Source organism: Perognathus longimembris, chromosome 10, assembly GCF_023159225.1.
Source record: "Perognathus longimembris pacificus isolate PPM17 chromosome 10, ASM2315922v1, whole genome shotgun sequence".
NCBI lineage: Eukaryota > Metazoa > Chordata > Mammalia > Rodentia > Heteromyidae > Perognathus > Perognathus longimembris.
This window is the reverse complement of record NC_063170.1, coordinates 60,149,879-60,173,244: the sequence shown is the minus strand read 5'-3', so window position 1 is coordinate 60,173,244 and position 23,366 is coordinate 60,149,879. Positions and strand designations below refer to the sequence as shown.

The following is a 23,366-nucleotide window of genomic DNA, read 5'->3' as shown; positions in this document are numbered from 1 at the left end:
AGGCAGGCAGCTCCTGTCGAATTGGATCTTTCTCCTTGCAGAACTGTTTAACAGTAGCAGTAGTTAACGCTGGCCACCCGCCTTCGGTGTGATGTGCAAGTGCTGTGTGTCACCTTATTTGATTTTCAGCAGCGATACTTTAGAGCTACGTTCTACTTGTTAATCCCATTCTGCAGGAGGCTGCCGGGTTATTCTTTATTAAAAAAAAGAAAAAGTTGCCAAACCCTTGTCCTCCCTGTTAGAAACACAACAAACGGCTCTCCAGTGACAAATGAATTAGACACAAAAGATACAAGAGATTTCCTCAAGGCATTTTATTTTTATGCGGAAGGATGCAACACCCTTACTCTGTCCAGAGCTAAGCAGCCACACGGGGCAGGGCAGTCTGCTAGGTTTTTATTCCAATCCAAACGGTCCCTTCTTCTTGTAAGGGAGTTAGGCTCACGTTCTAAGTACAGTTGATTACCAAGGTTAGGAAGGGGGCTATTGTTTAAATCTTCTCAAAGTTTTTTTTTTTTTTCTCTCACAGCTGACTGGGAGCAAGGCTGGGAATGGGGTGCTTGACAGATATAGTTGGAGGAGGTTGATGAAATCAGTGGAAATCTCCCACCCAGAGTGTCTTATTCCTTTTAACTCCACTGATGAAGATGTATCTTCCTGACATGGCTAGCTGGTCACAAGTGGCACACCTGGTAGTTTGCAGTTTATTTATTTTTTAACACTTTTGATGAAGATCCATATTCCTAGCATGGCTGGCTGGTCACAAACAGTACAGATAATAGTTACAATTGAAGTAAAAATGCAAATAATTCCAGGAAATATCAGTATTCAAGATGGAGCCACTTTGGTTTGACAGAAAAGACTGCTTTTTCTCACACCCCCTTTTCCAAATAAACCTATGGTTCAATGGGCCTGAACCACCAGAACCTGGCCTATTAAACAGTGTCCACTTATTGATGGAGATGGGCCTTCAGTGGAGACCTGAGACAAGGGATGGTTCTGTGAGCCCTGTGTATACATACCTTCTTACACCTACATAAGATAAAGCTTAATTTATAATCTAGGTCCAGTAAGAAATTAACAAGAATAATAATGAAATTAATAATATAATAATGCATTTTAATAAAGTTTATGTGAATATAGCATCTTTCTCTCCCAAAACTCCATGTTTTGTACTGTATTTGGATCTTGAACTGAAACCACAGAAACCATGGGGAGATATACAATAGCACTATGTACATGGAGGGCCCACTGACCCCACCAAATTTACAAAGTGTAATCTGTCAGCAGTCATTTTTATTGACTGCTCTGGTTTATGTGGTTAAGGAGTTTGGTTAGACTTGGTCTGTTCTGGGTCGAAGGCTTTAGTACCACTGGTCACATGATGGCTGGACCTAGAATGTGGAGTAATAAGGAGCTAAAGCAGCTAGAGGCAGAGGGGCATTCTCCCTTGTGTGAAGTACTCTTAGGGTTTTCCTGTGTGGCGTGTGTGTGTGTGTGTGTGTGTGTGTGTGTGTGTGTGTGTTTTGTAGGAGAGTTGGGCTGACAACACAGTGGCTACCATTTTAAAGAACAAGAAATTCCAGTAAACGGTGGAATTCCCATTACCTTTTAGGACCTAACTTCAGAGAACACAGTGCTGCTTGATTATTTATTTATTTGTTGTGTTGATGCAAAGCTGCAAAAGCCAGCAGAATTTTGAGGGAAAGAGACCTAGGCCCAACCAGGTTTCTATGTTAGAACACATCTTTCTGAGCTCTCTGTGGAAGGCTACTTGAAAAAGAGTTCACCTGAAAAGAAGAAAACCAGTTCTCTTCTAGGAGAAAAGAAGGAAATTTTCATGTAGTCTTCGTGAGTTTTGAGGAAAACTTGCTTTCTGCCTTTTTTTTTTTCTTCCTTTTATGCCTGTCTTGGGGCTTTAATTCTGGGTCTGGGCACTGTCCTTGAGCATTTGTGCTCAGAGTTAGTGCTCTACCATTTGAGTCCCAGTTCCACTTCTGGAATTGGAAATAAGAATCTCACAGACCCTCCTGCCCAGCTAACTGTGATTCTCAGATTTCAGCCTCCTGAGTAGGGTACTACTACAAGTGTCAGCCATTGATGCCTGGCTTCCACCTTTTTTAAAGTAGGAACTTTGGGGTTGAGTACCTGGCCCAACAAGCATGAAGTCCTCGTTATTATTATTATTATTATTTTGGCCAGTCCTGGGCCTTGGACTCAGGGCCTGTAGATTAAGTCTTGCTTCCTCCAGGATGTGTAAATGGACTTTATTTATTTTTATTTTTTTGCCAGTCGTGGGCCTTGGACTCAGGGCCTGAGCACTGTCCCTGGCTTCTTTTTGCTCAAGGCTAGCACTCTGCCACTTGAGCCACAGTGCCACTTCTGGCCATTTTCTGTATATGTGGTGCTGGGGAATCGAACCGAGGGCTTCATGTATACGAGGCAAGCGCTCTTGCCACTAGGCCATATCCCCAGCACAGAAGTCCTCATTTTAAACCCCAGTATTACAAAAAAAAAAAAAATTAGAGGTAATTTGCCTTATATAGGCAGTTGTTTTTGTTGTTTCTTTATTTCCTGTTTTCTCCTAAAAGCCAGTATACTTCTATTGAATCCCTGCTCTGTCAGCCACCTGGTATTTAAATAATTCATTTATTAAGAAGGCGGAAAAAACCCTAGATAGTTGGGAGGCTGAGAATGCCAGCCAGGGAGAAAAGTTGGTTAAATTTTTTTTTTTAACCCACTTCTGGGCTGCCATACTAAGCTATGTGAGACACTGAGATTGGGAGGATTGCAGTTTTGTGCCAGCTGGACAGAAGTCTAGGAGACTCCATCTCAACAGAAGGAAGCTAGATGTGGTAGCGTATGCCTGTCATTCCAGCAATGATAAGTACCATAAAATAGGGGGGAGGAGAGGTTAAAGTCCATTTATGGGCTGGGAATATGGCCTAGTGGTAGAGCACTCGCCTTGTATACATGAAGCCCTGGGTTCGATTCCCCAGCAGCACATATATAGAAAAAAATGGCCAGAAGTGGCGCTGTGGCTCAAGTGGCAGAGTGCTAGCCTTGAGCAAAAAGAAGCCAGGGACAGTGCTCAGGCCCTGAGTCCAAGGCCCAGGACTGGCAAAAAAATAAAAATAAATAAAGTCCATTTACACATCCTGGAGGAAGCAAGACTTAATCTACAAAATAACCAGTGAAAAAGAAGGCTGGGGGTGTGGCTCAGTAGTAGAGGGTCAGCCTTATAAGCATGATGGATCAAACTCAGTATTGCCAAAGAAAAGGGGGGGGGGGGGATTACTGTAACTATAGTGATAACTATTTGTTGTGGCTTTTGTTTTCATTATCTTATTTAATGTTTGGGCTGTTCAAATGGACAGATTTTTACTTGCTTAGATGGAGAAGGGATGGAAGTTATTTAGGTTTGTAAAATGTAAAAGAATTGCCGAAGAACTTCCTTTTAAAATGTAGATTTTGATGGATAAGCATGTTTTATTGTTGATTATGACTTTCATTGTTTTCTAACTTAAGGACTTAAAACTTGTGTTAAATCTGCAGATTAAATCTTCCTGGAAGAGTTGTAGAAAATGGAAGTGAGCAGGGATCCTATGATGCAGATAAAGGTACTGTCTTTGCGTTTTTGTCTTTGAAAACATTATGAGGACTTGAGGTGTCTGGCAATTGCTGTTTGTCCTATTATTCTCTCTTAGTGTTAAGAGCCTAGTATTCTTGGATTTTCGGACAATTGTAATTTCCTCAGTTCTTTAAAATATTTCACAGTAGTCTTCAAAGTAAAGTTGTATTAGTTATGTACTTGGGCTCATGCTTCTCCATTTAGTAAGTGTTTAAAAATGAAAATTGGAATGTGCATGATAATTGGTTATAATAGGTGTAGATGATTTATAAGCTTTTGAATAGAACCTTTCTTGTACAATTTTCAAACTTACATTTTGATGACAAATAATTGAGAGAGTAACTATCCTTGTGTGGCTTTTAAAGGCTAATTGGATTTTTTTCCCCTTCATGATTTCATAATACTACATTTTAACGAGCCACAAACTGTTTATTTTCTTTTTCTAGAAGCCAATGGCTTTTCCTTTATCACTGGATCTGGAACAAGAGGATCCTGTGTACTCCTGTATCATTTATTGAGTGGCTGTGTATTGGCCTCAGAACACAAGGATAATGGAAGGATGTAGGATGGAGAGTTGTGATGAGTTTCACTCACAGTGTGTTGTAATTAATGAGGTGGCAAATTCTTAGGGAAACTCCCTTTTTCCACAGTAAATCTGTTTGTTTAGGTAGGTTGTGCATGTGTGACTGTGTGGGTTGAATTGTATTTGATTTGTTGGGATGCAATTCACTGCTCTCAGAGTTAAAAGACAGGTGCTAGGCTTAGTTGCCCATAATAGAATTCCAACACTTGGGAGGCTGAGAGGGAGATTGTGAGTTTGAGACCAGATTTCAATGCATATTAAGCCCTGTCTCAAAAAAACTAAACACTAAAGAGGGTAGTAAACATTGTAATAAGTTTATAGGGGAGGCTAGTGAAGGAAAGAAAAGAAGTATCAGCTAGGCGAGCACTAAGTCATATTCCCAGCCCCTCAGAAATATATTTTAAAAGCAACTGTGGGTTAATTTTTAAGCAATTGCTTCCTCAGGCAATGGGTTGTTCTGCATAGAAGTGTCTGCTACAAAGCCCTGTTCGAGCCTTTTTCTATCTTAGTTCTTACTAAGTCCATAATAAGGATGTAATTGTGGAGTCCTGTGAAATAAGAATGTGTTTTACTAAGACATGTATTTCTTAGGTATATTTGTGAAATCTCTGAATATTTTGATGTGATTAAGCATAAATTTGCCTTTAAGGAATTTTTACCATTCGATTGCCCAAAGAAACTCCTGGCCAACATTTTGAGGGGCTGAACATGTTAACTGCTCTTCTTGCACCAAGAAAACCCAGGACAGCCAAACCACTTGTAGAAGAAATAGGTATGTTGACTGTGACTTGGAAGAACATAAAGGTAAGGTTTAAAATAAAGTGAAAGTACTCGAAATGCTTTACATTTTGAGGGGAATTAGGAAATGGGAGAAAATGCTTCAGATGACAAGATAAGTATTCATGTGAAAGTCATTTATTTGTTTTTTTTTTAAATTGTCAAAGTGATGTACAGAGAGGTTACAGTTTCATACGTTAGGCATTGGATACATTTCTTGTACTGTTACCTCCTCCCTCATTCCTCCCTCCCCCTCCCCAAAATCATTTATTTGGTGTGAAATAAGAAACATAAGTAACTTTAGTGAACTAGTCACATTTTTGGACCAATTAAAACATCATCAGGGCTGGGAATATGGCCTATGGCAACAGAACTTGCCTTGTATACATGAAGCCCTGGGTTCGATTTCCCAGCACCACATATATAGAAAATGGCTGGAAGTGGTGCTGTGGCTCAAGTGGCAGAGTGCTAGCCTTGAGCAAAAGGAAGCCAGGGACAGTGCTCAGGCCCTGAGTCCAAGGCCCAGGACTGGCAAAAAACAAAAAACAAAAACAAAACATCATCATGCCAGAGTAAACAGCTGAATGAGTTACTAAATATGAACAGTAGCTACGTCAAGAACTGGTATACTTACTTCCAACAACCTGAGTCTCTCTGGTATCTTGTTCCTAGTTACTTTGTTCGGTCTTTTATAGTATGGATGCACTTTTCTTTTGCTTCTTGCTTATCCATGTTGTAGCATTTATCACTATGTGATATTCTGTTTTCTGAAGATACCACATGTGTTTCTCTTTCCTCCTGAACATTTGGGTTTGTTCTGTTGCATTGACCACCAAGAATAGTGAAGCTGTGTACATGTCTTGTAGTGCATGCCTTCAGACACCTTTTCCTATACTTTTCCCCCGTGGTACCTAGGAAACTCAATTATTTAAAAAAAATATTGTCTGACACAATTAGGTGCTTCTGAGGTTTCTGAGGAAGTAGTTGAAGATGACGATGATGAGTTCAGTTGGGACATTGAACAGACCCCCTATGAGGAGGTGCCAGGCAGTGCTTTGAACCCGCAGTGCTACTATGGATTTGGAAACCTGCGATCGGGAGTGCTTCAGCGGTTGCAGGTATGGTGACCTGGAAGAGCTCCGGATGTGAGGTTTTCTTAATTGAGTGAGTTTCAGTTCTGTCTGTTCTTGGACGAGCCTGTGGATAACTTGGACATGGAGACCATAGATATACTGGCTGATACCCCAGTGAGTTTGAGGCCACTATGGGGCTTATCAGCCATGGCTTCAGGCTCATTCAGCAGGTTGCACAGGAAATTTGGGTCTGTGAGAAGCAGAAGCAGACAAGCCTGGAGATGTCATGGTTTACAAAGAGCATCTCAAGTCCAAGCTGGTAGATGGGGAGTCTCAACTCACCAAGAGCAACCACAACATGTGATCCCTTAGCCAGGCTAGGGTTAAGAGCCATGTTGAGACTGCCATCTGCCACCTGATCTGCTGCTCAGGAAAGGACCATGGGTTTCTACTCTCACATTGCTTTAGCACTGCCCCAGCCTCTCCCTATGAGCAAGCCAGCCTTATCTACAGCTGCACAGCACCTGTCTGTCTGCATCCTCCTTGCAGTTCCATCTGCCCCTCTGGGCTCAGCTGGATGATCCCGCCAGCTCTTTGCTGGTTACCTTGTACTGAGCAAGCTACAGCAGAGGTACTTGGGTTAGCCCAGGCCCATGCTCTGGGTTTGGCCTGTGAAAGAGTTCAAGAACCTAATTTTCTGGGGTTTGATGATGTTGGAGGGATACCTCCCATTCCTTAATGCTTCTGGCTTGGCGCTCTGGACCAGGGCCTTAATTCGGATCAGGTTTTAAGAAAGCGTTGTAACAGAATAACTTTTAGACCTGTATGACATCTACAAAGCATCCAGTAAAAAAAAAGAAAGCCATTAAAAATAAATACAAAGATAAACTCTGCCACCCCAACTCCCAGGTATCATGTCTTTCTTGAATAATTTAACACTTTACAAAGGATACAGTCTTTCTTGTATTTCCTTTTAACCTTATAAACACCACTGCTTGTAAACTTGTATATTCTATACTGATAATGGGAATAAATAGAAATATTTTTGCTGAAACAAATTATCTTTTACCATTCTCCCCCGCCTCCCTCTCCCCCCGCTTCTCCCCCTACAACAAACACAAACACATGCACACACTCCTTTCTTTTTCTGAAATTCTGGCAGCCAGCAGGGCATCTTTGGAAAACTGCCCTGACTCCTCAAAGTCAAAGCTGCACAACAGGCTTCTGGCAATGGTGGCTGCCAGCAACCACCATCCTAGAGTCTCTGGGCGCCAGCCCAGCAAGCTCCTGGGACCACTGCTGCCAGCAGCTGCGGAATGCCAGCCCGGCTGGTCCTTCCCTTCCCTCTACTTGCCTGGGGAACCGAGGTCTCTGTTTCCAGGACAGCCGCTGGGCGGTTGTACACAGAGATCATTTTCCCTCTGGGTTGACCCTGCCTTGCCTGTGGTTGCCGTGGAAGTTAGCCTGATTGAAATCCTCTGTGGACTTTGCTTGGCAGTGTGATTTAAATAGCTCGCATGACTAGTGACCACAGCCATATTTTAGGAAAAAAAAAAGAAGGAATCCTTTTCTTCTTGCTATAGTTTAAAACCTTTTCCTTGCTTCCACTTGCTTGGTTGATGGCTCAGACTTTTTCCCAACCTTCCCTCCCTCCTGCTTTCCATTAGATTGTACCTTAGACCTTTTTAAGTCGCAAGCTTAATGTTGCTTTTTAGGTTTTCTTTGCTTGTTTTTTGTTTTATTATCTCTTTTGGGTCCAGTTTGCACAGGACCGCAGTGCACAGCTGTGCATAGAGCAAGGCCTGTCATCGACAGTTGGGTTCATCTGTATACATGTCGCATATCTTTATCTGTAAGCCCTGAGTCAAGAAAAGGGAAGAAGGAAAGAATAACTTTCTTACTGATCAGTCCTCATCTGCATGAGAGCAAGGGCCTTGTCTAGTGTTTGTTACTGGATTTCCATTCCAGCTCCCACACGGTGCCTAGCCCATAGCAGGCCTCACATACTCTGCTGAGTAGTGGATAACATTGACTGCCACACCCAGTGCTAGTGCACAGTGGTAAAGATGGTAAAGAGACCCCTGCCTTCATGGAACACTAGTGGGGAGACACACAGTTATGTACACAGGATACAAAATGATAGCAGAGTGACGTGAATTGGAAGGATAGGGTGATAGGAGATATCCCAGGCTGGGATACTACTTCGGTTACGATGCCTAGAGACCTACCGAGGATGGGATGTTTGTCTGAGTTTGGGATGATGAGAAGGGCACTGTAAATGCAGATGCTCAGAGTGAAGAATGAATGTATGTGTTCCATAAGTGGAAAGAAGTCTAGTGTGGCTTGGGTATACTTGAGCCCATGGTGAAGGGAGACCTGAGTTTCAGAGGCAGGACAGCTAGATGATAAGGAACTGTGCTGAATCTAGGTTTGTTCTCAGTACAGTTAGTATTTTGACAATTTGTCTGGTTTTTCCTCGGAAAAACGGACGGGGTTATCCATGAAGCCTCACTGATTATAGCCAGAAGTTCAGATTTTTGCTATTACCCCATTTTTAATTGCTGTTAGTGAAGCAGAGGAGGATCTGGGTTCTCAGTAGGAAGTTATTCAGTGAGTAATGAGGAGTGAGGAGACAGAAAGGAACCTGCTATTGAGTATTATTAAGTACATTAAGCCTATGGTTGATTACTTGTATCACCTCATTGAATCCTTATATAAGTCAGTGGTGCCAAATGATTGTCATCTCTCTCCCCACCTACAGGAGGTGTTCTCGTGCTTATCCCCAGAATCTAAAGATGTTACCGGGTAAACGGTATTTTGTGATTAAACTAAGGATCTAGAGAGTACCCTGGATTATCTGGGTGGGTTCCACCTACTCAAAGGTCCTTATAAGAGGGAGACAAAAAGAAAAGGAAGGCCATGTGGTAAGAGAAGCAAAGAACAATGGTGTCATGATGTGGGTTGCAAGTGAAGGTCAGAGATAACCTCTAAGCTGGAAGGTCAGAGAAACAATTCTCCTATAAACCTCCACAGGGGCATGTAGCCAGGCTGATACCTTGTTGTTAGCTCACTGAGCCTGATCTTGAACTTCTAACCCCTAGAACTATGAGATAATAAATATACATTGTAATGGACAACCAAGTCTCTGGTAATTTGTGGCAGCAACAGAAGCAAGAGGAAATGCATCCTCCACACTGTAATAGAAATGTCACTCATGTCACGTGAGCAAGCAGAGATTCATTGATGCTGCCTGATAACAACTGCAGCTGGGACTTACGTTTAGGCTCATCTAACTTAAGTGTCTTTCTCCTTCACCAAAAAGCATCCAGAAGTGTGGCAGGGATCGAGGAGAGGACTCCTAGGGGCTAGGAGGAAAGAGAGATGATTATGGTTGTGAGTCTGGTATCCAAAGGCAGGTGGAGGCTCCCATTGTTTTCTCCTCTCTGAGTTTAGTCCCCCCAGGCCTGTTTCAGCTCCCTTGCTCAGGCTGTGACTCACTGTGAGGTTCAGTCAGGTAAGGAAGTGAAGTGAGAGAGGAAGAATCCACATAGACTTGCTAAGAGAAGAGATGTTTCTAATGGACTCACATGCAGAAATTGGGCAAGGATTTTCCCATAGATGCACTGCTATGTGTGTGTCACGAGTACTCTGTTTCAAGTTCCTTATGAATTCAGTAAACTTGAAGGCTGCCCTGAGAATCTAACTACTATTTATAATGGTCTTTCTGTAGGAAAATACCTTCCAGATCCCCCCAAAGGTAAATTGCAAAGGAATTTTTAGAATACAAATTTTTAAAAAGTTGGAAAGAGCCAGCAATCTGGTGTGCTCAGAATGTTGATCTTTGGAAGCATTAAGCTATACTGTTTTCGCGGCTTTCAAAAAGGTCCCTGGACTCCATCATTGTATTCGAATGTGCTTAGATTGAATATTGCTATCTGGCCTAAAAGAATTGTGGTAGATAAGAAATTTCATGTTGTATAAAAAGTTTGATTGTACAAGGAAACTTTCCTAGGCATTTTTACTAAATCCGGTTAGCTCACTAATTTTAGTGAGTTTGCATTGCAATTATCTATTTTTAAACCTGCCTATTAGGTACTAGCCTGTCATTCCATTGACAAATCTTTCTTAAGTTTGCCTTGTTATTTCCTTTGGTTTCTTTTAGCTTATGTCTTTTAAATTTTTGTACTTCTTACCTGGGGTTGGTAGTTGGAGTGAGAGCTTGAAGAAAACCAAGAAAAAGGAAAGCACAGTTTTGAAATATTTTACATTGTATGAGGTGTGTTTGCTTCATAGGTGGGTCATGTGGTATCCTGGGCAGCTTCCTAATCCACACCTACTACAGGATTTCACGTGGGATACATGCCACATGTTAACAAGCATCACTCTGATAAAGAAGTCACAGTAAAATGGATTCTCACCTAGGTTTCTAAGTTTTTGGATAGAAAATTGTCTACATGAGAATTGTCCATAGATAGTCTTCAATCAGCTCAAAAATCGTTCTACTTTATATTTTATGGTAATTCTTTTCAGAGAGCAGCTGAGCTAGACTGAAGAAGAAGGAAAAGTCTCTGTTGATAGCTAATACTCTGGCATAGCTCTGAAATCTCCAGGAGTAGGTGGGAAATAGATGAAGAATTAAATGTTCCTGCTTGCTTGCATGAATTTATTCTATTCTATATTAAACTTTTATATTCCTAATAGATATGGGTAAGTTCGTTTGTTGTAAGGATTAAATGGGATAATCCATGTAAAAGTATCCAATGGGACCTCAGGAGTAGTAAGTGCTTAACAAAGTTCATTAGATTTGAATTGTAATGTCATAGGCACTATCCTAGTTTGCTATTCAATTCTTTTTGTGCTTGGGCATTTTTTATACCACCCCCCCCAAGGGGAAAAAGCAACTTTGATTTTTAAGTGGCGAAAATCGGTGACAGCAATTATTCTCTTCTTCTGGGTGTTTTTAGGATGAATTGAGTGAAATTATTGATGTTAAGGATCCAGATTTCACGCCTGCTGCTGAGAGAAGGCAGAAACGCCTGGCTGCAGAGCTGGCAAAATTCGATCCAGATCATTATCTGTGAGTATTGAGTTTTGGAGGGTTAAAAAACTTACTTGACATGAAAAAAGCATGTTTTTTAAATGTCTTTAGTTGTAGTGGGCATGTGATGGAAATTAGCGATGGCTAAAATCTTGACCAACCTCTTTTGAGCCTATAGCAGTTGTGTGTTTCTCAGGGATGCTTGGAAGGTAATATTTAGTAGTTGTTCATCCCAGCAACTGAAGACTCTTCTATTATGTTCTTGAGGTTTTCTCACCAGGCTCAAAAGTGAAATCCTGAATACATGAGAATATTGAGACTTCTTTTAATAATATTGAGACTTCTTTTATTGTGATGGGTGGTATGTGAAGCTATGTCAGGGTTTCCTTGAAAATCTGACTACACATGTACTGCATTATTTACTCATCCATTTTTTCCTAACACTTTTATTCACCTATAACCAGAGGTCTGTTTCAAATGTACAAAGAATTGTCCTTTGTAGTAGCATTATAAATAGAATCTAATTTTAAGGTTTGCTGTATTTCCCACGGACATTAGTTGTGTCTTTAGCCATGATGAGTCTCTGTCAAGCTTATATTTGCACTAGGAGGGAATCTAATTAGAAATTGTGCTGTCTCTCTTGAGCTGTGGTAGTCAGTTTTCCAGTTGTCACCAGCCCCCTGTAAATACTTGCCTTCTCTTCTGGGATGATTGGAGAATGGGTGTTATGTGTTAATGTAGACCTCACTTAGTGTTCTTCTCATGCTGTAGGCCCACAAGTTCTCATTGGTTCCATGTGCAGCTGTAATCACCACTTCCTCTATACTTGTGCAGTGCTTACAGCTTATCTAGTGCCCTTGTGTGATTATTTAATTCTGTTTTTTTTACAACAGATGAGGAAAGAGGTTAAGTGACTTGTCCAGGGTCACACTGCTACTAAGTGACTTGTCCAGGATTTGAAAAGAGACTCTCCATTTGTCACTCTGTATTTCCTTTTTATGTACACTATTTCAGTTTAACTGCTGTTGCTCTTGTGATTAACATTCTATCTCCTGTGAACAGTGGGATACTAATTGGAATAGCAGAAATCTGTCTTGTGATGTGCAAATGGAATGAGTGATGTGTGATGATGAATGGTTGAACCATTCTATGTCCTAAGGGAAGCTGGGCTAAGAGCAGAGTCTGTTAGATTTTGGAGGACATCTGAGAGATTCGACTCCATTTACATTGCCATTTCTAATTACCTTTATCTCTCCAATTGCGGCTTTAAAGGTCCACTGAAGAGTAATTTGAAGAAACCCATTTAAAATCATGCTGAATATTTAAAGTGGAAATTTCATTGTCAGCAAATTTCTTGGTGTAGTATGAATACAGAATGAGCTTTGCAAGACTGAAATTTCAAATGGGAGGGAGCATAATTAGAAGAACTGCTTATCCTCTTCTAAAACTAGAAGAATAAGTCTTTGGCCTGAGAGAATTAGGAAATTGAAATTTATAGTTGGCAATGTGATATTCTAAGCAGCACGTATTTTTCTCTGTCTTCTGTATTTCTTTATCCAGCAGCTCATTTTCTTTAATTGTATGCATCAAGTGTTCTATCTCAAGTAGTTGTGCTTCCACAGTGACTGAAATTTAGGAGAGCCTAAGCAGAACACAGTAAGTGCAATACATTGTGTATTGTATATGTAGTGATTTATGCATTCCAAAAATAGATACAATTGAGTTTGGATTTATGTTATTTTAGGTGGTTTTTTGGGGGTCTTTTTGTTATTGTTGGAAAATCTGAATGTCATTGTGGTTTGGTTTGTATTATTATTATTGGTACTGAGGTTTGAAGTCAGGGCCTCATGTTTACTGCCGAGCCATACCATCCCTTTTTGCTTTAGTTATTTTTGGACTTTCTCTTGCTCTGTTCTGCTCTCTCTCTCTCTCTCTCTCTCTCTCTCTCTCTCTCTCTCTCTCTCTCTCTCGGCCCAGGATAACATGGGCTTTGATCCTCATATTCACATTTCTCTCTGTTGTTAAGATGACAGGAATGTATCAGCATGCCCAGCCTTTTCTTTTGACATGGAGTCTTGTGAACTTTCTCTGGCAGTCGAGATCTTCCTCATTTCAACCTTCTGTGGAGCTGGGATGACAAGTGTGCACTGGCATTCCCAGCTACTGGTTGAAATGGAGTCATGTGAACTTTTTGTCCTGGCTGGTCTTGAACTGCAGTCTTTCTGGTCTCCACCTCCTAAATAGCTAGAGTTATAGGCATAATCTACTAAGGCCTGCTTGGAATACAATTTTAAATAATAATTTTTCATGATTTTAAATTCATTAAAGATAGATTGATGTGGCTTTTGTTTATTTTTGTTTTTTGCCAGTCCTGGGCTTGGACTTAGGGCCTGAGCACTGTCTCTGGCTTCTTTTTGCTCAAGGCTAGCACTCTACCATTTGAGCCACAGCGCCACTTCTGGCCATTTTCTATATATGTGGTGCTGGGGAATCAAACCCAGGGCTTCGTTATGTGAGGCAAGCACTCTTGCCACCAGGCCCTTTCCAGCCCTTGATGTGGCTTTTGGCTGAGTAGATCTCTAGTAATTACACTGCTGCAACAGAGAGGCTGGGAGTTGGGTCTCATGTGTCCAAGATAGCTTTCTATTTAGAACACCAAGTGTGAGAAATAGCATTAGAATAAAAATGTCACTCATTCTTTCATTTGTGTGTTTATTGACTCAACAAGCATTTGTTTGAATGAACTGCAGCCAGGCATTGTTGTAGACTTCAAGGAAACCACAGTGAGTATGGCTGGTCTTTTTGTACTTTGTTTGGGGAGAGGGAACACTTGTGTTGTGACAAGGACTATGAAGATAAAGCAGGTCGAAGGTGTGGACAGTGACCCAGCATTCCTTAGACTCCTCTGTTTCTATGTGTCCAAAAATGAGCTCATCGTTTACCTGTGAAGTCTTCATGAATTTTCTTACTTGGTTGAGTGCCCTATTTTTCACTCCAATCACTGAGGTTAGGAAGCTGAGATTCATCCCTGACTCCTTTCTTATCCTACACAGTCAGTCAGTCCGGAAGCTGTGTCATTTGTCTCTGTATTATTACCTTCACTTCCTCTCTTTCTGCCCCTTCTCTGTGTTTGGCTTATTATAACCAGCAGCCTGACTGATGACTGACATCTCTTCCAAGTCCATCGACCACAAAGCCACCAGCTGATGTACTCACATGAAAATCTGCCTCTAATATACTGGGTGCTGTGTTTAATGCACAGCCTTCTCACTTATTGGTATCTCAGAAATTCTCTATGGCCTGGACCTGCCCACCTCGCTTGCTACCTTTTGCCACCCTCTGCCAGCATTTTGCACTGCTGCAACAAAGAAGGTTGTATATCACCCCTCTCCAAACCACGTAGTTTCACACATATTCCTTTCACTCATGCTGTTTGCCTGCTGGGTCTCCCCTTCCACATGTGCCCAAGGAACTTAACCTTTTAGGCTGGACTCAGCCATCAGCCACGTAGGACATTGCACTTATATTGGCAAAAGGAAGCCTCCTCAGTGTTCCCCCGTGGTAGCTTGTCTTGTCTTTGCCACGTGGTGTTAGAACTCTGCTCTCTGTATTTTGTGTCCATGGCTCCTAGTGAATTGTGGACTCCTTCATGGCAGGAGCAGTCTAAATGATCATGACTGTTTCTGATCTTTGCCTCCAAGGCAAAGATCTTTGCCATCAAGGGCATTTAGTGACTGCTTGCTGAATTAGAGGCATTAAAATTTTTGAAAATAATATATTCTAAGGACAGAATCAGCCTTAAATCATGTCCAAGAAACTCTTAATTCACTGACAGTATAAAGAGGAAGCCTCTTGGCCCACGGGGGCATGGCCTGTAAGTGACTGGGTGACCATAGCCCTGGTGGTACAAAGCGGGTGCTCTGGCCAAGATGAAGGGCTACACTGGCTCAACAGGATTGATGAACTGCCTGAGGGATCTCTGAAACCTCTAGCAAACAAGTATCCGGTCTTCTTTTTTTGGTACTCACGAACCTGCATTTCTAGGTCGCAAAGACCTTTTTCCACATAAGGAACAATACAAAGATAAGTTTGGGAAGTCAAACAAATGGAAAAGATTTACAGGATTGTGGGAAATAGAAAATAACCCAGGAGTGAAATTTACTGGATACAAGGCAATTCAACAACAGAGCTCTTCAGAAACTGAGGGAAAGGGCAGAAATAAGCAGATGTAAGCCATGAAGAAGAAAGTGACAGAGTAGAAGATGAAAGGGGCAAAAGAAAAAATGAAAAAAGAGGCTCAAAATGGAAAAAAGTCCTGTGCTTCAAAAAAATCCTCTAAACAGTTCTGGAACTTTCCAGGAGATGAAGATGATGAAGACTGCAAAGGAAAGGAAAACAAAAGGAACTCTCAGGGTGGGAAACGCTAGCAAAGACCCAAGAAACACAACTTCAGACTTGCAGGAAACAGAAAAGGGACCTAGTGACCATAGTGAATTCTGCATATTAAGAGAAACCACAAGAAGCTTCAGAGTTGTCTGATATTCTTGGTTTTGATATGAACCAACACATAGTTGTCATCAGCCCATTTGTACATGCATCATCCATGTTCCTCTGTTTTGTTGGAAAAGACATTTCAACCTTTTTAAAAGTTTTTTATTTAATTCTTGTTACTTGGTTGCGTGAAGTTTTCCGTAACCACTGAGAATTGCTGAAGTTTTTGCACTGACTTCTACATATCTAAGTTCCTTTTACCAAGGGAGTTATATGCATTAAGTCCTGCTGTGGGCCTGCCGTCACCAGACACTCAGCTAAACATGAGTTTTTACATGATCACTCAGCATAGGCACAAAGACAGGATTTCCTCTTTGAGCTAATTCCTACATACATAATGCTGATAAGTTGGAGATTAAATGAAATTATCCTTCAGTTTTGAAGCTACATGTAAATTTCAGCCATATTGTACAATGTCTATTCTGTATTTGAAATAGCTAGTCAACAGCTTATACTTCTCAAAATTATTTCTGTATGAGAAGGTAGTGAGTCTTCTATGTTACTCCAAAATAAAGGCAAGGATTTTTTTTTTTTCCCCAATGTCAGTGCAAGCTGAACAATCAGTACAGTCAGTCAAGATAGATACTTGAACTGTTCACACTGCATTCAGCAGCAGGTCCATGGAAGTGACAGGGAATTGAATTTGCATAGAGACTTTGAAAACAAACGGTTTCCTTTTGGAACTAGAATTAGAATAGTTAATAGCCATCCATAAACCATTACTATGTGTACATGATTGATGCCATTGTGATAATAGAGAATTTAATTTATTTTTCTGCCAGCTTATATTGTGAGAACACATCTATCTAGTCAGTGTGGGTTTTTATCAGTCCTATTATGCTAGTCCTTGGAACCTTTGTCGATTATTTGAGGTTTTTAGTTGAAATTTTACTGTAATAAAGATCAAAACAAAAAAATGCATTGTTTTTACAGAACAAATATATTGGAATGTGTGCTGGGAGAAAGCTTTGAGTTGTAGCAATTGAGTCAGTATAATTTGGCTTTTTCTGTGATGTGAGGTATTAATGTAACTCATTTATGAAAACAAAAATTGCTAACAGAAAAAAGAGCAAACTCCCATAGTTCAGACTTACTGAAGCTGAGTTAGTGAGATTTTATTTAGAATGATTAGGTAAGGTGTTAGGAATGCCAGTTTGGTTTTTTCCCATCACAGTCTCCTGGAGGAAGCCAGCGTCTTTCCAGATGGGCTCTCCTGCCCTCTGCTGTATGTGTCCTCTGCTGCCACATCCAGGGCCCTTTCCTCTCACCATGCATGCCACTGTCCTGTGTGATTATCTCTTCTTCTTTGATCTAATGCACATGACTCTTCATGTCTCTCTCTTGAGATCATACTACTATGTCCAACTTCCTATTGCACAGGGCTTTGTAGGGCCAGAAAGGACTCATCAGAGTAAATGCATCCAAATAGAAGCCATCTACATCTGTGATCCCAGTCTTATATGCCTTATGCGTGGGATGAAAACGAATATTGGGATTCCTGTTTCAAGAGACTTAATTCTTTAGTTTTGTTCACTAAGTACTTTCCTTCTCCATATATAAAGTGAAACATGTATGCATGTTAAGAACATTGATTCTGAGTTGAGTGTGGTAGCTGAAGCCTATAATCCTAGTTACTTGGGCGGTAAAAATTGGGGAATTAAAGCACAAGGCCAGCCCCATGAGCCGTTCTCAGTACTAGGTACTTGCTGTCCTAAGCAGCAGGGGAAGCGCAGTTGCTGGGTATAATGGTACACATGTGTCATCCAAGCCATGAGGACAAGTATAAATGGGACTGTAGTCCAGCCAGGACTGAGGGTAAAGCAAGACCCTATCTCAAAAATAACCAACTTGAAAAGAGATTGGTGGTGTGGCTCACGTGGTAGAGCACCTGCTAAGCAGGTGCAGGTTCCTGAGTTTAATCCCCAGTATTGCAGGGAAAGTGTTGATTCTGGATTAAGACTTAGCAGGCCTACATCCTTGCCAAACACTTTATTGGTTCTTTGCACTTGGCCAAGGTATGCCACTTTTCTGGGTCTTAGGTTTCCATGTACAGTGTGTCTCCTCCCCATGGTGATGTTGTGAGGATTCAAGGAAATAACAGTTAAAAGCACCTGGCACAGTGCCTGCCACACACAAAGAACTCAGTAGATTATCCATGGTCTTTCTGATTTTAAGATCGCTATCTCAGGTGAAAGAAAAATGTGTTAAGATCATAAAACCATTAGCCAGAAAACTCAGCATATCAAAGCAAACTATTCCTGGCGTTTTTAGTTAGCTAAAATGTAAGTGAGGTTTTTACCATTTTACCATACTTCATCTTGCTTTATCCAAGAATGTCCATTTCCAGCTTTGAGTGCAGGATACCCTGATTCACAAGAAGAATCCTCTGAGAGCAAGAGGCACATTGAACATAGCTGTCATTTTTCTAGTTAACACGGAGAGCATAGAGCAGAGGGAAATTGTTACCTATAAAGGTTTTATTCATCGTTCTCAGTAGTTTAAAGTCAAGGAACCACAAGGATTTGTATTGCTAAATAAAATAATTTGATCATAGTGGAAGGTAATGCATATGGTGAAAATAGCATGTGTGTGTTGGTATGTGTTTGCATGTACTGGTGTATAATCAATTTAGCCTTTGTAGAGAGATGGTATCCTGAATTTCCTACTCATCTGTTTTTTTTTACTGGCAGATTTTAAAGCTCTTTTGTCTTGTAACCTTCCAAAGGCTGTGCTACCTGCATACCTTACAATGCCAATCCAGTGTGTATTCAGATTTGCTTCATTCCACACCACTGAATATGGGATGAGACTTGAGGGTAGGACTGGCTGTCTGTGGGCCTTCTATTTAAAGAGATCAGAAATATCAGTTGTCCTGTAGTCAGATGCTTGCCATTTGTTTTATGGTGATTTCCAGGGCAGATGTGATACGCTAAGATTTTTTAAAAATGAAAGCCAGCCTAAGCCAGTCTAACAAGCTCATTGACTGTTTTCCCAGAGCTGACTTCTTTGAAGATGAGCCAATTGAACAAGTTTTGAAGTATAATCCTTGGTGGAATGATATGTACTCAAAAATGAAGGCCTCTTTGGGAAAGAGTAAGAAGCCAGAAGATCATGCTGCATTAGGTAAGAAGCTCAAAATCAGGCTCATTTGTGTAATTCTTAAATCTCATGGTTTACCAAGTTTACAGCCTTGCCTGTTATTTAGCATATGATTTTAATTGCTTTGCACCGTGAAAATATGACTTTTGGATTGCTGATTTGGGAAATGTGATGTTCATCCTTGACTTGAAAATTCCATTTAATTTGTTTGTCTTTGGAAATTCTTCTGATGTATGTTTTCCTTCAGGATAATTGGGTAAATTTAGTAATTTGGGGGAATATTCAAATGCAGAACAGAGTTTTTGAATGGTCTGTCTGAGAGGTACAAACTTTTGAGACATTTGAGTCTTTGTTGCAATGAGAAAGCACCCAGTTCTCTTGCCCTCTGGTGAAGGAATTTGGTCTGTCTTCAGTTTTCTCACAGACCATTTTATGAGGAAAGTAGAATAGATAGCCTCTGTCATAGCTTCTGGAGCTGGGATAGGCCAGCTTGTACTAGTGAAAGCTGAACTGGGGATTTTATGAGCCAGGAGAGGTGACTGTGACGTGTTCAACATTAAACCAAATGTTACTCACAAAGAGTCTTTTCTTAGTGGCATGCTACTACTGTCTTTTTAAGTTCATGGTTTGCATAGTAAGTCTGTACATTAGAGCCATAACCTATTTGGATAACTTAGGAATCAAACTTCTATTTTGTCTGATATACTGATTTTGCTTTCATTTACACATCAAGAATGGAATTTCTATGTTTAAATGCATTAAATGAGAAAAAATACATTAATTCTGAAGATCATCAAATGGCATTTAAACTCTTTCTACACCAAATTCTCTTCCTAAAGTCACTGTTAAAATTGGGAATGTTTTAAATTAATTTTTGTGCTAAGGATCGACCCCAAGTCCTTGTGCGTGTGTAACACACATTTACCATAGAGTTACATCCTCAGCCTGGGTATTTTTAAAGTATACATACCCACATCTAAATACTTGCTCCAGGAAAATATATGTCAAGCTTTCATATGCTCTGCTATTAAATTCCTTTCCTTGGTTGTATTACATGTGGCACACTCTTCTGTAGGTGCTCCCAAACAAGTCTCTCCTGTTGTCTGTGTCCTGACTGGCATGTGCATTGATCAGTTTTCTGTTGTGTGAATAATGCAGTGATCTTCTCTGGCCTCATGTGAAGCAGCTACAGACTCTCTTGTGTCTTTTTGTTCTCCCACAGAAGTTCAGTAGCCTCTTATCTGCTCTTATTTCAGTGTCCAGTGTAGCACCTGTTACCTAATGGGCCTGAAACAGAAATTTATGAAAAAATAAGTTTCTTAGTGAATATTTTTATGGTTATGTTTTGTTAGAAGTTAGGAAATTTCTACCAGATTGAAAAAAATGTTCTTGTAGTTTTAGAAAGCAGACAGTAGCTCTGTTGTGTAACAAACTATTATATGACTCTTGATAATGCTTGTTGCTTTCAACACATCCTGGGCTTACATTTGATTTGAGTTCAAGAAGCTGTCAAGAGACTTCTGAAGAGACTTTCCACATGATGTTGATGTATTTTCAGATGTAGTATTGCTAACACAATTTAGGCAATTAGCTATATGCCATGTAGATCTGAGACAGTTTTCTCAAGTGACAATCATCAAAGACACCAACTGGTGTGAATCAGTTTCCCCAGTTATAGCAGAGTTTTAATGAGGTGGTGTGGGAGACTGGTGCTTGTGTAGTTGCACTTTCTCTCCACTAGGGTGAGCTAGTTGCCCTAAAAATCAAAAGGTATTACCTTTGATTTCAATACTGATGTTTTCCTTTGATAAACTGCAGTGTGTTCTCAGTTCAGTTCTCTGTATCTGCAGTGCTTTGAGATAGATTTTCTGCAGTGTTAACAGAAGATGACTCCTCCTTCAGTCCTTCTCTGACCCATGCATTCTCTCCAGGCTGGTGCTTCAGGTGTTCAGCCATTATGGTGATTCATTATAGAAGTCACCTTTCCAAACAGTGAGGACATGTGAACCAAGGGAAAGGGACTGAAGTTCTAGTATGACAGGTATAAGGAAGGCTACATATGGAGGCTATGAGCTGAATGTGGGCTTGCGGTTTAATAGCTTGCTTCATCCTATACTCACTGTGATTTTGCCACTTTGGCTTGCTGTAAAAATCCTCTGCCCAACTCAGAGTTGTCATGAGGGTTGTAGACATTAAGAAGTAAAACCATTAGTAGGAGAGCCAAGAATGGAATGACTTCTCTTGAAGTTACCATTTTTGTACGTTGTATATAGACCTTCTAGAGAAATGAGATTTGTGTCTTGTTTTTGTTGTTGTGGTCCAAATATTTGGGACACTCAGAATTGGAGGAGTAAACTGAAGTGTATTAAACCATGACAAACTATGGGTGGAAAGAAAGAAGCCAAGAAACAAGCTCTGAAATGTTGTGTTCCCCCAAGCTACATGCTGCTGCATCCCTCTGCCTCTCCCCTCTGGCCTTCTTGCTCTGAGGAATAGCAGTGAGATGTGGCCAGGTGGCTGCTGCCCATCAGCTGTTGCCAGGCTGCTCTGCCTGTGGGTGAGGGGTGCACCTGGGATTCACTGTTCATCCCTCATGATGTGTTAGCCTGCACTGTTTGGAACCCTGGACAACCTGGCTGGTACTCTTCGCACGGGTTGTGATTCTTGTCAGATTTATTGGAGCTGTGAGTTACAGCAGGGAGATGGTAATGAACATCTCCAGCTTTGTAATGATCTAGATTTTCCTCCCCAAAGGCTTGTGAAAGGCAGTGTTAATGTGTTGCTCCTGGAGCTCTGGCTGCATGGGGATGGACTTAGTACATTCCCCAAGTTGTTTGTCAGTGGTTAGTCTCAGCCCATGAGTCTTGGCGCATGGTTGCTTGTTATGACACAACATAACATTTGTCGTCGTCGATGAACTTCCTCGCAGGGACATGGCTGCAGGGTTTGTACAGATAACTGTCAGTGTCATCTGTGAAAGTTGTAGCACAGCAGGGCTGCCCCATTTCAACTGACGGTCTGAAGACAGCTCAGTGTCTTCTAGTTCTCCTGATCTGTGCAATAGACAGATAGGCATTACTCTTAGAGGAGCTGGATTATGGATAATTGAGTCACTGATCCAGGGAAGACAGGGGATGCTTGAGAAGGGGATTTAGAGAGGGAAGGGAGAATGAAAAGCAATACGATTAGAAAAAGGTTGGGAGCAAAACTGACCACCTCACTAACACCTTTACATTTTAGTGGGGGACCCTTTGTTGGCCATTTGCTTCTAGGCTGGGGCACCAGTTTCTTCGTCCAAACATATCTAAAAGCTGGTCCTAGTTTTTCAGTGTAGATTATTTTTAGAAGTATAATGAGCCAAAATGTTGTGAACTTGTAGCGAAGCTCCTGTCTAGTGTAGCTACGTCATACAAGCTCTTGACAAATGTTGCTCGTGGTGGCACTCATCCAAGTATTGTTGGCACTGCATCTGTAGGTGTTTCCAGTATGCTGCTCAGCTAGGCCTGATTGTGTGCGAACCTCCCAAGTTCCCCTTCGGGTAATATGATTTACAGCGCTAATAAAAAGGGCCATGAGGAGTTCAGACTTTTGATTTCTCCAGTGATTTCCGGGCTTGTTGCTAGTCTTATTTATCTGGAATTTCAGGACAAAAAGTACGTTTATGTATTATTAATGTGCTCAAAGTGAAACTTAAAAATGGGCAGAGGAAGTTGGTGGTGATTTAAGGAAAGGCTAGAGGCTTGTAGGAGTATAGTGAGGTCGGCCCTTGCTCTGTCATTGACAGTGACATGAACATGCGGGAGCCCTTAGTTGTGGGTAATGAACTTCACAACCCACTGTGCTCAGGCCAGCAGTTCAAATCACTGCAGGTACCCAGGCCAGAAGGCATCAACTTGTTGTGAAATGCTCTGGCATGCCTCCTTTGAGATTCGCAACTATGCAGATGTAGAGGTCTTTGTTAGTCAACTGGGGTACAAAAGCTTTTCTCCAGTGAGATAGTATCATCATGAACACCTGGCACTTTCCTATTAGCTAAATTAATGAATGTCTGACAAACTGTGCTTAAGGGAATTGTCTCACATCTTATTGTTAAATATCAGGGCTCTTCCAGTACTTTCTCCGTGTATTTTTCTTCATGCAGTGAGGATGTTCCATCATGTAATTTTCTTAAGTTGAACTGCTGGAAGTGAACTGAAAGCTTTTATTTAAATTAAGGAATCTTTAAATGAATCCTTTAATGAGTCAATCACCACCCACTTTATCTGGCTTATTTCATTTTTAAGCAGTCTTTAAAGAATGCTTCACTTGACTCCTACCTATGCAAAAAATTTTTAATGTACATTTCTTTACCTTGGTGACCAGAAAGCTAAGTGCCTTTTAATAATTATTTGTCATTTTATAAGTACTTGTACAATGCATTCATTTCTTTTTTCTTTTGCATAAAGTTGATTACATGGTTGAAAAAAACTATTTAAGTACTGTCAAAACCTATTGTTTGCACTACATACTAAGGAAATACTCAAATTGTTACACTAAAAGGAGTAATGCTTCCCTTAAAACAGTGTGTTTAAGACCCCACCCTATAGGCTCCAAAACAACTAAAAGCTTTTAATA

At 40.8% G+C, this 23,366-nt stretch overlaps 1 protein-coding gene and 1 pseudogene across 1 annotated transcript in view; both read left to right on the top strand.

The window, feature by feature from the left end:
- The window catches only part of Shq1 (SHQ1, H/ACA ribonucleoprotein assembly factor), an 81,371-nt gene that overhangs the window by 710 nt on the left and 57,295 nt on the right, over positions 1 to 23,366 (top strand). Inside the window, exons 2-6 of the mRNA XM_048356164.1 lie at positions 3,556 to 3,620; positions 4,864 to 4,986; positions 5,949 to 6,109; positions 11,029 to 11,141; positions 18,649 to 18,776. Coding sequence (XP_048212121.1) covers positions 3,556 to 3,620; positions 4,864 to 4,986; positions 5,949 to 6,109; positions 11,029 to 11,141; positions 18,649 to 18,776 — 590 coding nt within the window. The remainder of the gene's footprint in view (positions 1 to 3,555; positions 3,621 to 4,863; positions 4,987 to 5,948; positions 6,110 to 11,028; positions 11,142 to 18,648; positions 18,777 to 23,366) is intronic.
- Positions 13,952 to 17,844, top strand: LOC125358360 (annotated as a pseudogene).